The 13,417-nt window shown below is 41.7% G+C and overlaps 1 protein-coding gene across 1 annotated transcript in view; it reads left to right on the forward strand.

Moving 5' to 3' along the window:
- The window catches only part of THSD7B (thrombospondin type 1 domain containing 7B), a 241,849-nt gene that overhangs the window by 148,396 nt on the left and 80,036 nt on the right, over positions 1-13,417 (forward strand). Inside the window, exon 13 of the mRNA XM_066190387.1 lies at positions 2,159-2,422. Within this exon, the coding sequence (XP_066046484.1) occupies positions 2,159-2,422 (264 nt within the window). The remainder of the gene's footprint in view (positions 1-2,158; positions 2,423-13,417) is intronic.

Genomic DNA, 13,417 nt, shown 5'->3' on the forward strand with positions numbered 1-13,417 from the left:
AATTCATCATCGACTCTACATATAAAATTAGTCATTACTTAAGTGAAAGACTTATTACAGAACGTATCAAAATTCAAAGTCATTACCATGAAAATACAGTTTTTTGGTGAGTCTCCTGTTAATTAATACAGTCAGTAAATTCACTGTATTGTGGATACAAAGCCCTTTCGGTATTTTTAATGTTTCCTATAATTTTTATGTATAGAATGTATTACCTGATAATATTTAATATATATAATGTTTGTTAGTATTCAGAACTGTAATTTTAAAAGAAAACACTATTTAACTGATGGGTTTATGTCCTCAAAAAATTTTGGAGATTGTATTTTTAGCAGCAATTTTTAAAGCAGTCTGCGAAGATGATAAAAATACCACTACCACTAATTCTAAAAATATTTCTTTGTGAAGAGTATGGGATCAATGTCACTTTTCCCCTTAAAATAGGGCTTTCATAGCAACTTCATTTAGAAGGAAGATTCCAACAAAACAGATGGCAGGGCAAGTTGGAAAAACTAAGTCACATAAGTGTGAGATTATTAACATCCTTACCTCAGTCTGTTGTGCTTCATGTCATGATGGCAAAACATGGGCAAATCCCAAACTCCTGTGTTGACTAATACAGTGCAGAACACACAACTGAACAGACAGAGTTTGTGGCTCCTCATGGCTTCTCAAACAGAAAAGGCTGGAAATTCCATTAGAGAACTCCCAATCTAGTCAGAGTCTTTTAAAAGAATTTCCTTGAAGTATGGGGAGTTAGTTGTATCTGCATTTCCTCATAAATATGTACATAAAATATAAACATAGATTTATCTGCCAAACTATAAAGATGCAGGCAAAAATTGATTTTTTTTAAATCCCTTTATGCTGGCAAATTCTACATTCCCCAGAACTCTGGCAATACAGTTTTGAAAGAGCTGGGGCTTGAAGGATGGTGATATTAAGGGTCTACAGTCAGGGGCCCTTCCTTTGGAGGAACATATTTGTATGGAAATAGGCATTGATGAGACCCAGCTTGTGTGCGGTGAAATGGCTCTTGATTCCAGACTGGAAAGGGGGGTTGTTGAGTTATATAACATATCTTTTGGTTTTAGTATCTTATTTGTGTGCAATGAAGAGAAAACATTTCTTCTGGGATCAAAGCTTTAAAAACCTTCTGCAGAAGTGTTTTTAGTGCATCCAAGATCCCCAAAGGAATGTTTTGAGGGTGGGATACAGATGCAGTTTGTTGCTGAAGATGAATTCTCCTGTGCAGATGCCAAATGCGAAGACATTCCTGAGCTCAGCCAGCATCAAGACTGTTCCATGGCACGCTGGCTGATCTGTGCCAAGAAGAGCATTGATTTTTATCTTTAGAGGCTGTGTACTGACATTTGTTCCCTTGAGCAGTTGTAGGGATGCAGGGAGCTTGAACTCTCTTTTTTGCATTATTTCTTCTTGTACTAGGGACCCCTTCTCATGCCTTGAAGTCCTGCAGGAGCAGGGCACAGAGAGTGCAGTTGCAGAGAGATGTACTGCGGGTTTGTTTGGATGCTGCTACTGCTTCCTAAAACTACTGAAAGGGCCTTCTTTTAAAACCTGTTGAAGGAACAGAGCAAAGGAAAACATGAAAGCAAACACGACCATTGAAATGCTTTCCAGCGCTAATAATTTACTGAGGATTATCTTTTTCTGTTTCCTTCAAAGCACGGTTTGTGTGCACAGCTCATCTTCAACTAATTTGTAAAGAAATCTCAAGGAAGTTGTAGCTAATGTAGGGCCCTCCGGAAGTTGTCCTGGCAACCATTGATTGTGAACAAATAAAGATAAAACAATCAATTTATTTTCATCAGATAATTAGAGGAAAATGATATTACATGAAATTACAAAGTTTCTGGGCAGACCATTCCTAGAGTAAGACTCTGTATTTTACTCCTTGATCTACCCATCAGAAGAGTATTTCCAAGTTCTCTGGTTGCCCCTGGAGATAAGTACGTTGTCCTTGCACGCCAGAGCACTGGCAGCAGCTAACAGACGCTTCAGAAACATCCCTGAATATTAACATTCAGATTGTCTTGGTTCTAATGTGTTGAATTCATGCAAGTATAAATAATACGACGTGTTGTTATCAAGAGCAGCAGATGTTGAGCTAACGCGCAGATTTCTGTGCTTGGAACAGGGCGAAGCAGAAAGCGAGACAAATGCCAGAACACAGAAGTTTATCCTCAAGTTGAAACAGAGCCGTGCCCCTGTGAAGTGTTCACCTCCCAGCCCCATGGAAATTGGTCTGACTGCATTATCAGAGGGGGTCCATCCCAGCTGCAGCTGGGAATGCCATCCCAGGGAGTGGCCAGGGAGTGTGGCCCGGGCGTGCGGCTGCGAGCCATCGCCTGCTACGACAAGACCGGCAGACTGGTGGAGCCATCTCGCTGTAGCAGTTCAGGTAAGGAGGAGTGAAACAGCCCACAACACCTGTGAATAGCCCTCTGTGGCTCACTGTGGGGCTTATCCGGGCTTATCCGAGGTGTGTGCTTGCTGCAATAGCTCTCACAGGTTTGCCGTGGGTGTTGGACACAGTTCTTCGAATATCTTCTTATTGCTCTTTAATACTGAGGTCTTCCTCGGTGTAAGGGTCTGCTGGCATTTATGCAATGGAAATGAAGCACAAGAAGGCTGAAGTTGGCTACACTGCCAGAGCACCAGAGGCATTTCTTTTATTTCCCTGAAAATCCCATAAAAGTATAAGCTTCGGAGGAGGTATATTTATTTCTATCAGCATTTTGTTTGAAGATATCTCCTACTTCTGCTTTTTCTTGTTTAGAAATTTTTATTCCCTTTCACTGTGTTTAGAGGTTTGCATGGTTGTTTTCAATGAAGGAATTTGCAATTTTCTAGAGATAATTATATTTAATTACAACATGCCTGTGATATCACCTGCTGTCCCTCATATCAGGCACCCATGGCATCAGCAGCCAATGGTCTCCTCCTTTCAAATATGTGCCAGTGTTAAGCTCAAATTCACAAAACATATTTTCATAAATTCACAGATTCTATTTTCATGTCCCTGCTTCCTGGGATGCTGCCCACTTATATTTCTTCTATAACCAAGTAGCCTGTAGGAGAAAGAGGGCAGAATTAAAATCAGGGAGAGCAGGATGTGTCATTCCATTTGGGTGTTTTTTCCCAATTTCCATGATATGCAGTTCATTGAATGGTTTAAGTTGGAAGTGGCCTTAAATATCATCTTATTTCAGCTCCAAGCCCCATCCAACAGTTCCTTGAATACTTCCAGGGATAGGGCAGCCACAGCTTCTGTGGGAAACTTGTGCTAGAGCTTCACCACCCTCACAGTTAAGAATTTCTTCCTGGTATCAGATCTAACCCTGCCCTCTGTGCGTTTGAAGCCATTCCCCCTTGTCCTATCACTTATCACAGACATAAGGTTTTATTTTAGGAGCAGAATCTCTAGCTGGGCTGCCCACAAACCACTGCTGCTCTCTGACTTACAGCCAAAAGTCTTGGGACACCACAGAGCAGGATGGAAGACTGCTGATGAGCTGTGTGATGGGAGGGGGAGAAATGATGTCTCAGGAGGAGATTAAGCCATGCAGTGGGCACCAGGAATATTCCTGAGAGTATAAAGGAGCAGAGAAATCAGCTCTCTGGAGGGTCTTCAGGATGGGATCAGCAGCCTGAGCTGCGTGTAATAAAAGGAAAAAACCTCCACCCTAATGAAGTGATGCACTCCTGGAGTGAATTCCTCTTGCAGCTGTTGATGGCTGTTCCAGCTGGCTGCACGGGTTCATAAAGCAGCTTTCCGTGGTTTGTGTTTCAACAATGTGCTTTTGTACCAATTGATTATGCCTCTGTTGCCCATGAAGGAGGAGTAGTACACCTTTCCCCCACATTACCTTTTCTTCTGCAAAAAGGGAGCTGCTGGCTTTTGGAAGGTGGGTTTGCCTGTGGCATGACTTGCTCTTTTGAGAAACTCAGGGTTTTTATCACTGTTAAAAAGGGGAGGTTGTCTATGCGTGGGCTTTTCTAAAATAACCTTGAAGGCTGTTTTCTGTCAATGATATTTATGTGGCATTTTTAATGGTCTGGCTTCTCTTAGGGAGGTAGTAGGGAGTGGTGGCTCCAGGGGAATATTGTTCACTTTCTTGTCTTGGGCTTTTTATGTGAGCAAAAATGATTGTGGCACTGCCCTGGCACAAAGCCCACGTCAGAGGCAGAGGGGTGGTCAGTGGCTTTGAGCATAGGATGACTAAAAATGGGCAGAAGCTCCATAGGCTCCACTTCCATCGCCTGGGACCTGCCTTCCAAGGTTACATGAAGGCAAGTCTGATATTTATGGTCTCTAGAGCTGGGAACTTTCAAAATGCATTTCTGAACACCTTATTGAATTAGTGATAGAAACAAATCATTATCCAATTAATAATTAGCAGAATGCTTCTCAACCATAATGGAGAAGAGCAATTTAGAGAAGCATGCAGAATTGCTAAGCCCTAAGAAATTATTCATGACAGTGTGTTTTTTAAGCAGCTCAGTTTATCTTGCTCACAATTAGTATCAGGTGACCTTTTAGCATTTGCTGGCTGACCATGATTATGGCTAATTAATCCATTGTCTTATATACTGAATGCCAGCCACTGTGATATCTGGGCATTGTTCTTGCTTTATGAGGTGGGGATAAGCATGTTCCTCTTTTATGCCTTTCAGGTCTTCTGACTTCTCTTTGTTTCCTGCTCTTCCTTCTGCAGGACAGTGCTTTTCCTTCCTTTCCCTTGAACCAGGACAGAAGTGAGAAGCTTTAGACTTAGACCTCAGTTCTTTGATGGGTCCTTTTGAAGAACTGCAAAATGTAGAAAGAGAGATGTGGGGATATGAATTGTGCCTCAAGAGTATGAGTAAATTTGTCCCAGATTTGATAATGCCCTGAGTACATGGTGTAAGATAATAAAAATGTGTAGAACAGAATAGGTCAGTTTGTAGCTTTTCTAGAGAACAAATTCTGGGCCTTTGCCTTCTTGTTGCAGTGATTTTCATTTTCCCTGACTGAAACCTTGTGAACTGAGACTTGAATAGGGTTTATTTCACTTGGTCAGTGTGACCTATTATTGTGAGTATATCAAGTTGTCAAGTGACTGTGCAGTTCACTTGAGTCTGGTGTCGAAATAAACTGCTCTGAAGGGTTCTGGTTTTGAGGCCCTGCTCTTACACTGACTTAGTGATTCTGCATTTGCAACTTGGAGGGCAAGGGGGGAACCTAAACAAAAACCCAATTTTGTCCGTTCATCTGTGTTTCCTAGAAGTTTAGACTCTAACTGTCCTAAGCCTATTATCTGCAAATACATTAACCCTTTAAGCATACTTTCCCAACTGGAAATGGATATTTTTTTCCCCACTGGTGTAGTTACTCCAAGGAGAATATCCCAGGGTCCAGGAAGAGTCAAGACAGAAGCATTCCAGCTATTTCTTTTTGGAAATGCTCTATTTACCTGCCTGGGGTCTACAGTTTCTTCTGTCAGGACCTGAAGCCTGGGCTGGAGGGAGAGACCTCTGCCCTGACCCACCAGAGCTGAACAAGCCTGGTGTCAGCAGTTTGGGTCAGCTGTAGTGGGCACACAGATCACCACTGACTAATTTACCCCTCCTTACTGCTATTTAATTATGTGTTAGCTCATGGTCATCAAGCTTAAGAATACAAATTGCAGGCTTTCCTGAATTTTATTCCTTTCTTTACCAAATCTTTTCTCCAGGAAAAACGAACTCTTTTTTTTCTTTTTCTTTTTTTTTTTTTTTGTTTTCATGGCTGGCTTTTGTGATAAACTGCTTTATTTTGATGGTGTGCCCTTTTTCCTTGATCACCCATTCAATAAGCTTGAGAAACGAGTGATCTGCATTTTCGAGCTGAGCTGGTGATTTTCTCCCAGATTTGGTTCACCCTTGTTTTTCTTCCTTTAAATTGGAAATGTGCCTATGAAATAATGGATAAGAGGTAACTACCTCTAACTACATTACAAAATTGTAACTGGTAGTTTGCCTCAATTTTCCTTCCCATCAGAAGACTGCGTATATTGTGTTGAGCTCACTACTAGTCCAGAGAGTCTCCGTTTGCTAAATCGTGTCTGGAGCATCGTCTTTGGCCATGAAATTGTCCTTTTAATTGCAGTTCCTCCGCTTCTCAATCTGTCATCTGAGCTGCTCATACTATTTTTGAATTTCCATCTCCTTTGTTTTGAATGATTTCCCGTCGTCCCTTTGCTTCTCTTTCTTGTGTGCGATGCCAACAGGGTTTTTTTAATCTTAGAGGAACATAGGGTGCCTCATCTGTTCCAAATCAAAGGCTGGAGATTTCTGTGCTCTTGCATGGAGCTTCTGCTTTTGATCCGACGGGCAATTTATGGAAAGCAGGAATTTGTGGAGAGGGCTTATCCTATTCTAATTCTGCTGTGCTCACAACAACAGGAACCGGGAAGAAAAAGGCACGACAGACAAATAGATCCTGGTTTTAAATCACTTAGCTGCAACCTGCAATCACCTTAAAAAGCTTTAATTATCTCTGAATTTATGATGGGCACGGCAGGGAAGCTCAAACACCTCCTTACTCTCAACACTGCAGTGTCTCCTTCTGTGAGCTCCAGTTGCTGGTGGACAAACCCATCCAAAAATGAAAATGCTGGGATTGACTCCCCTCATTTTAGGGGAAAATCTGCTGTTTTCAATCCCTAGATTTTAATAAGATTTCTGCAAATATTTATTTTTATAGGTCAAAAAGCCAAAAGCACAGCCTAATAGGTTAAAGGAATATGAGTCAGGTCTGTCCTGATCTGAAAGCCAACTTGCTGCTCCTACAAGGTGGCAGTTTCGGGGGAAAAACTGAAAAAAAAAAAAAAAGGTTGAAAATGCAACATTGAGTAGATGCCTGTTTATTTTTGGAAGTGTATCAATTTTAGTAATTACTGTGGTACTCATTTTTGCACATCTAGTAAATTTTATTTTGAAGAGTGAAATTGTAGAAATCCCTGATTTTGAAAATCTTCAGAAAGAGAAACTTTTCTGAACAGAAGTTCCCCTGTTTTTGAAAATATTCAAGGTTTTAATTTCATTCTTAGTCTGAGTGGCATTGTATATTGAAATTTCAGTTTTTAGTACAACCGGTTGATTTCAGAACCCAGCTAGGCTCTCTGTAATCACTTCCCAGGGATAACAAAGACATCCGTGTTTTGTCAGCACTGCAGCACAAACCCAAAACACAGCCCCATACCAGAAACTGTGAAGGCAATTAACTCTGCCCCAGCCAAAACCAGCTCAGTCTCTCTCTGTGGCCTTTTTATTACATGATTGGATTTCATTAATGGCTGTATTGGTGCTAGAAAGCTTTTCAAAGACTGCTGGAGAAGGAAGTTTCTGCTAAAAATTCACCTTATTTTCTGTCTATCCCATCCCCTGGCATGCGAATTAAGGCTGGGTCACAGGACTGCCCTGCCCTCAAGTCCCCACTTCAGGACTCTTTGAAACCACTGCCACCTTTGACTGTTTTCTGCTCTCTCACAGCTAAATAGCTTCTAAATTTAGCTTTGAAATCCTGGCTTGGTTCTGCTCTGGACTCTCTCTGACATTCCTACATGTCTCCTTGGGTGTGTGGTGACACTTTTAATTACAGCTTGTGGCTGCCAGGGGACCTGTAACAGACACAGAGCCTGGGAAGGACCTGGCCTCCATTTCTTGTTTGACTACAGGATTTTTACATATTGTTCCCATAACAGTGCTCAAAGAATGTTGATTTATTCCTTATCTTTTCCTTTGTTTGTTTTTTTTTTCCTTTTTTTTTTTTCAAAATCTGTTCCCCATAAGAAAATTTGGCCATGGTTCTTCCTTTGTGGATGTTAAAAGACTTACCAAATGAAATTGGATCACAGGACAACTGTTCAGACATTGAGTTCTCTGTGTTTTCCTGGCAACTCAATCAAAGATAAACAGCCATCAAAAAAGTTATTTCTGAATGGGTCAAACTGGCTATCAAAGAGGCTTATTTAAAGCAAGGTAAGACTTCCCCTGAGGCGTTAGTACACAGAAATGCACATTCTTCTCGGTCTTTATCTTCTTACAGAAAGGAAGCATGCATCCTAAGAAAGAATATTTAGAAACTTGGCTTTTGGAGCAGGATCCTCTCTAAGTGCTGCATTTAGTCAGAGAGATGTCTGTTGTTACTCCTTGGCTCTAAATACACATCTTTATTGCTTATCTTCTTGCCCAAATTTCTTTTATGCTTTTTGCTGCATTCCATAAAATGACCCCTTTGAAGAGGTGGCCGTGCCAGACTTTATGAAGGAATGACTTTTTACTGACCTCAAACAGACTTTCTCACGTTTGACATTCACCATCAGCTGCCTCTTGCTGGACCACCTCTGCCCACCCTTGCTCATGACCGTCCCTCTTGTTTCTATTTTTAGGTTCAGTTAGGGTTTTTTTCAGGTTTTTTTACTGATTGATTAAAGCTCTTCCTTGGGAGTCAGTAATGTTTTTAGTGTAGAAATTGTAACTCAGTGTAGAAATAGTCTCTGGGAGCTTTAGGAGAGCTGTGGTAGCAGGTTAATGCACTGGGTGATCTCCTGCCCTGATTTCTGCGGCAGGCTGTGGAAAGAGAATTTCCTTGAAATGTGGCCCATCTCTTCAGCCTTAATAACACATTTGTCACAAATACAGCCTGTTATGAGGCAAGGCTCTAATAAAATGTTGCCATACAAAGATAGACTTAGAATTAACATTTTTCTCTCCCTACATGTCATTCCATTTAATATGCTGTATTGGAAGTATGAAGAAATACCCTTTTAGGGTAATCCTGTTCATGTATTACATATTCTGGTCCTAAGACCTCTGTACTTGTGCTACTCGTGGAGAGCTTCCTGATCCCTCTGAGATGTTTGGCTGCACTGGGAAGTGACGTGGTGGTGGTTCATAGGATTCCTCTCGTCTTACATGGGGTTTTTTGCAGGTCTTTTAACCTGTTTTTGTTTTATACAGCTCTGATGAGCAGGACTTTCAGGCAAATAAATGGATGACAAATAATTTTTGAGTGGACAGTGACAATTCTGTATCTTTACCATTTCTGGGAAGCCCTGTGGCAGCTGGACATTGTAGGTATTGTAGTGGAGTGCAGTGGGCATTAAAGGGTTTAATGTCTGGTGCATTCTGGAGATTTTCAGAAGCAACTTAATTAAACTTAAACTTCAGCTCGGTCTGTTCTAAGGATTATCCCTGTGATACTGACGAGCAGTAGAGAATTTATCCTACCTTAGTCTCTTCCTGGCCCTGAAATACACTTTAATAGCTCTCTGTCCTCCAAGGTTTGCAAATGAGGATGGTGTAAATTAAATTACTGAGGGCCTGGTTTGCAAATCTTCAGATATCCCTCACTGTAGACAGAGATTCCCACTGTGAAATCTTGGCTCTCGTTTGTATTTGGTAACGTGGGGGAGTGACCACTAAAAATAGTGTTATTTAACAGGATTGCTTTGCCTTCTGCTTCTGAATTCACTGAAGTCCTCCAGCACAGGAGATTGAACAACACAACCAGAGAGCTCAAAGTCACACTGCAAAATTGAAACAAAAGTCTATCAGAAATTCAGTACATCAATACTCTGTGCTGGGGCCTGGTAGTGTCACAAAAATGTCCTGTTTCCCTCTCAAGGTTTTCCATCATATAAATGAGTCTCTGCTTTCCCCGTGCCTGAGCTGTGGAAAACCAGGACTGTTCCCTTTCTTAAAATCGTGTTTTCGTCAGATGTTTTTTATAGCACAGCTTTATTCAGGAAGGTCAGATGCTTCTGCAGCAAGGTGACCTCTAATAGGTGGAGTGAGACTCCTTATGCAAGCAGATGGGACCTGGTAGCAGGTACCTGGATTTTGGGAAAGCACTCATGGATCTTCCTGGTGCTGGTAATGGTTAGTGGCATCCTTACAACAGCACCTGTATAATTAAAGCGTGCAGTTGGGCTTCTCCTTTAGGCTCAATAGGAGAAGGAATTGAGGCAGAATATTGATTTAAATGTATTGATTTGAGGGTCATTGTGTCTCTTGCCTCCTGTGGCAGGGAGGGGTCACTGTGTCATTCACCTCCCATGACACTGGGGAGGGGGCAGTGGAGGTCACAGCTGGCTCACAACCTTCCTCTGCCTTTCCAGAGCCTGTGTGACCTGCTCATGAACAGAGGCCCTCACACTGGGAAAAACCCCTGGAGTTTGTAAATTACAGAACTAGGAATGTACATTTAAAGAAAAAAAAATTCATGCTGCTGTGAGCCCCCTTGATAATATTAATTGCACACTGATCTAATTAGTGTTCCTGTCTTCTGCAGAGTCATCTGCTGATTTATTTTGCCTGAAATAAAAGCAATATCATAATGCAGAATACATGCTAATTTTCAGGATGCAGGGAGATGCATCAGCGTGTTCCATTTTGTCAAGTGGAAGCCATAACGTTGTTGTCCAAGCCAAGTTGTCTAAATGAGGCTTTGCTGTGTCCTGGGGTCACAGCTTGGCAGCAGAAATGAGGTGGCATGTTTTGTTGACAGTGCCCATTGCCGTGGCTTCAGAAAGTGGCAGAAAGATGTTCTCCACAGAGGGCCCCAAAGTCAGAAATTGAGTTTCTTAGTGTGCTCCAGCAGAGCCTGAAACCATTGACCTTCAGGTCATTTATGAGGGGGGTAGATACTTTCAGTGACATTTGGCAGCAGCTTTCTCCCAGTGATGGACCCTTGGCTCTGGAAGATGCTTCCTGCCTGGTCCAAATTGCCCAAGTCTGTATTGATCTTCAGAGCACTCTGCAGTGCACATCTATTTTCAGAGCTGCTGTGCCATAAGGCCTCTGAGAGAAGTCAGGTGTAGGAGAAAAGGGAATTTGATGGTCTGTGGACAGTTTAATTGCATTCAGGCTTTTAAAAAAGTATTGTTTTCTTGTATAAACATCCTAATAATAGTAGAAAATAAACACAGTCTTGGGTTTGTTTTAAAAACATGCTCATACTATGAATTGAGTAGCCTGAAAAAATATATATGGTAAACAATCCATAATAAAATACAGTAGGCTGAGTTTTTTTCCTGATATATAGAGGATTCCAACACTGCTAAGAAAAAATAAAAAAGCTACTTCGTTTTATTTGAAGGAAACAGATGATTTTCCCAGTGGCAGAGTGATGAGCAAAGTATACAGAAAAACACAGCTGAGCTACTCCCCTAACTGCTATTGATCCCAGTGGATGGTTTTTTTATTTGAGTAAGGACTTTGTTAAGATGTCAGGGCTGCCAAGCAGCCAGACCAGCCCTTCACCATGGGAGAGCAGCCCTGGGAAAAGGAAGCATCATTCCCACAGTTGGTTTTGGAGCCTGGACAGACCTGTGCAGTGGATTTCTGCCCTCGTGCATCACGTGTCCCCTGTGAGATGAATGTACACTGGGAAGTCCTATTTATTTGCTCTATTTATTTGCACTCAGAAGGCAGCAGACGAGACTCCTTCCCCGGAAGAGTTCTCAGCTTGTTCTGCAATCTGTTACAAGGAAAGTGCTAATTAATGGAGATTTCCTTATTGAGTTTAAAGATTAAATATATCAACTACCAGGGCTTGTATCTAACGTCAAGCGTCTGCTTGCAAGTTCTTTAAGGAAGAAAACTGTAATGCAGAATCAAAAGAAATTAGAAATCATAATGCAAAGTCAGCATCAACCCAACTGCCTCCTCGGGATTTATAGAGACTGTGAAATTGAGCAATAAAACCAACCTTTGGATGAATTTCAATAACGATAATGTTGAGTTAAACTTACCAGCCTTTTTTACAAGTCCTCTCTGGTCTATTTAGAATCTCTAATCAGTCTGCTACGAGATAACGTGAGCGTGTGCATCTTTTGTTGAGAAAGTGGGAATAGATTAGCTAAGGATCCATTATTTGAGCCTTGCAAAATATTTGATGTGGAAGTTATTTTTGCTGGAGTTTTTTTTTTGGCTGTGCATTTGCTGAATGTAAATTAGATTATCTCCTAAATTTCTCAGCCAACTAATAATGCATAAAATCTCTCAAATCCTTGTGTACTATAAAAAAAAGAAGATTAAACAGATTTGTTCTGTGGCAAGATTAAATCCTTTTCGGCTGCAACTCAAGTTTTTAGCAACCTAAGTCTCCCAGACTTACTATGTTTAGTTCCCTTCAGTTAATAATTTTCTCCCTTGGAGCAGGATTTAGATTTTGAACAGGGATTATTTGGGATGATGTGCTCCCCTTGCAGCTCACAAGCTTCTGGAGCCTTTGGTTGTGCTGTGTGGCCTGTGACCAGTGGCTACCTTATTCTTGGCACATTGGGAAAGCCTCAGCCATAAAAATAAATACGAGCTGATGGAGTTAAGTCTGTGAGCTGCAGTCTGTACTCCATGCTGAGGTTTAACCTGAGGTGATGCAAGAGATTTGCCTTGCAGGAGATCCCAGAGCTTCAGCTGAGCAGAATTTGGCCCACAAAATGCTGTGGTCCACCAGGTCTCCCTTATAAAGTCTTTAGTTATTAAATTTCTAGCACTGCTTGGATTTACTGGTGTTATTTTGTGATATTTCACAGTCAGTAACCAAGTGAATGTAAATATTAATTGCAAAATGAATCAGTTTTTTTTTTCCTCTACCTTTGGTCTGTGTAATTAGAAACATTTCTCCTGTGTCACTGTCCAGTCTGCTGCTCCCTAGTTTGTTAAAGGGTGATCTCTCCTGTCCCAGAGACTCCAAGGGAAATTAGCAGTGTTATTACCACTGGCAGCTGTGGTGATGCACAGAATTGTCCCTCTCACAGTAATGACCTTGAGTTTTATGAAGCACCTCAAGGTTTACTAACAAGGGTAGAACTGCTAGAAGTTTGTTAATTGAAACCATGAAATATGTTAGAGAGGAGACAAATGAGTTTAAAGCCAATTCAATTAGAGGTGCATCTGTTTCCAAAGCTGCTGGAGAAATGTTTATTTTTGCATCACTTTTAAGCCAGCCTCTTGGAATGCTGCTGGCACTGTTGTTTAACACTGTATGCAGACCTTACACCCACAGCAGATTTATCTTCTGGAAGTGCAGTAGTCAGGTGGAAGTGTCCCTGATGTTTGCTTGTGAACCCACTGATGTCCTGCTTCTCCCAGCCCAGCCCCATGTGGCACCACTCACCCAGCCCATCACCCAGCTGCCTCCTCTTGCCTTGGCTCTGCTGGGTGGACAGCAAAAATGGGACAACAACAGTTTTTGCACCCTGTATTTGTACCTCTCTGATGCTGGCAGAAGGTGCCCAGAGAAGCTGTGGCTGCCCCATTTCCCTGGATGTGTCCAAGACCAGGTTGGATGGGGCTTGGGGCAACCTGGAATAGTGGAAGGTGTCCCTGTCCGTGGGACGGGGGTGAAACAAAATGAGCTTTGAGG

Source organism: Chamaea fasciata, unplaced genomic scaffold (genome assembly GCF_029207755.1).
Source record: "Chamaea fasciata isolate MVZ Bird 193981 ecotype frontalis unplaced genomic scaffold, bChaFas1.0.hap1 SCAF_8, whole genome shotgun sequence".
Classification (NCBI taxonomy): Eukaryota; Metazoa; Chordata; class Aves; order Passeriformes; family Sylviidae; genus Chamaea; species Chamaea fasciata.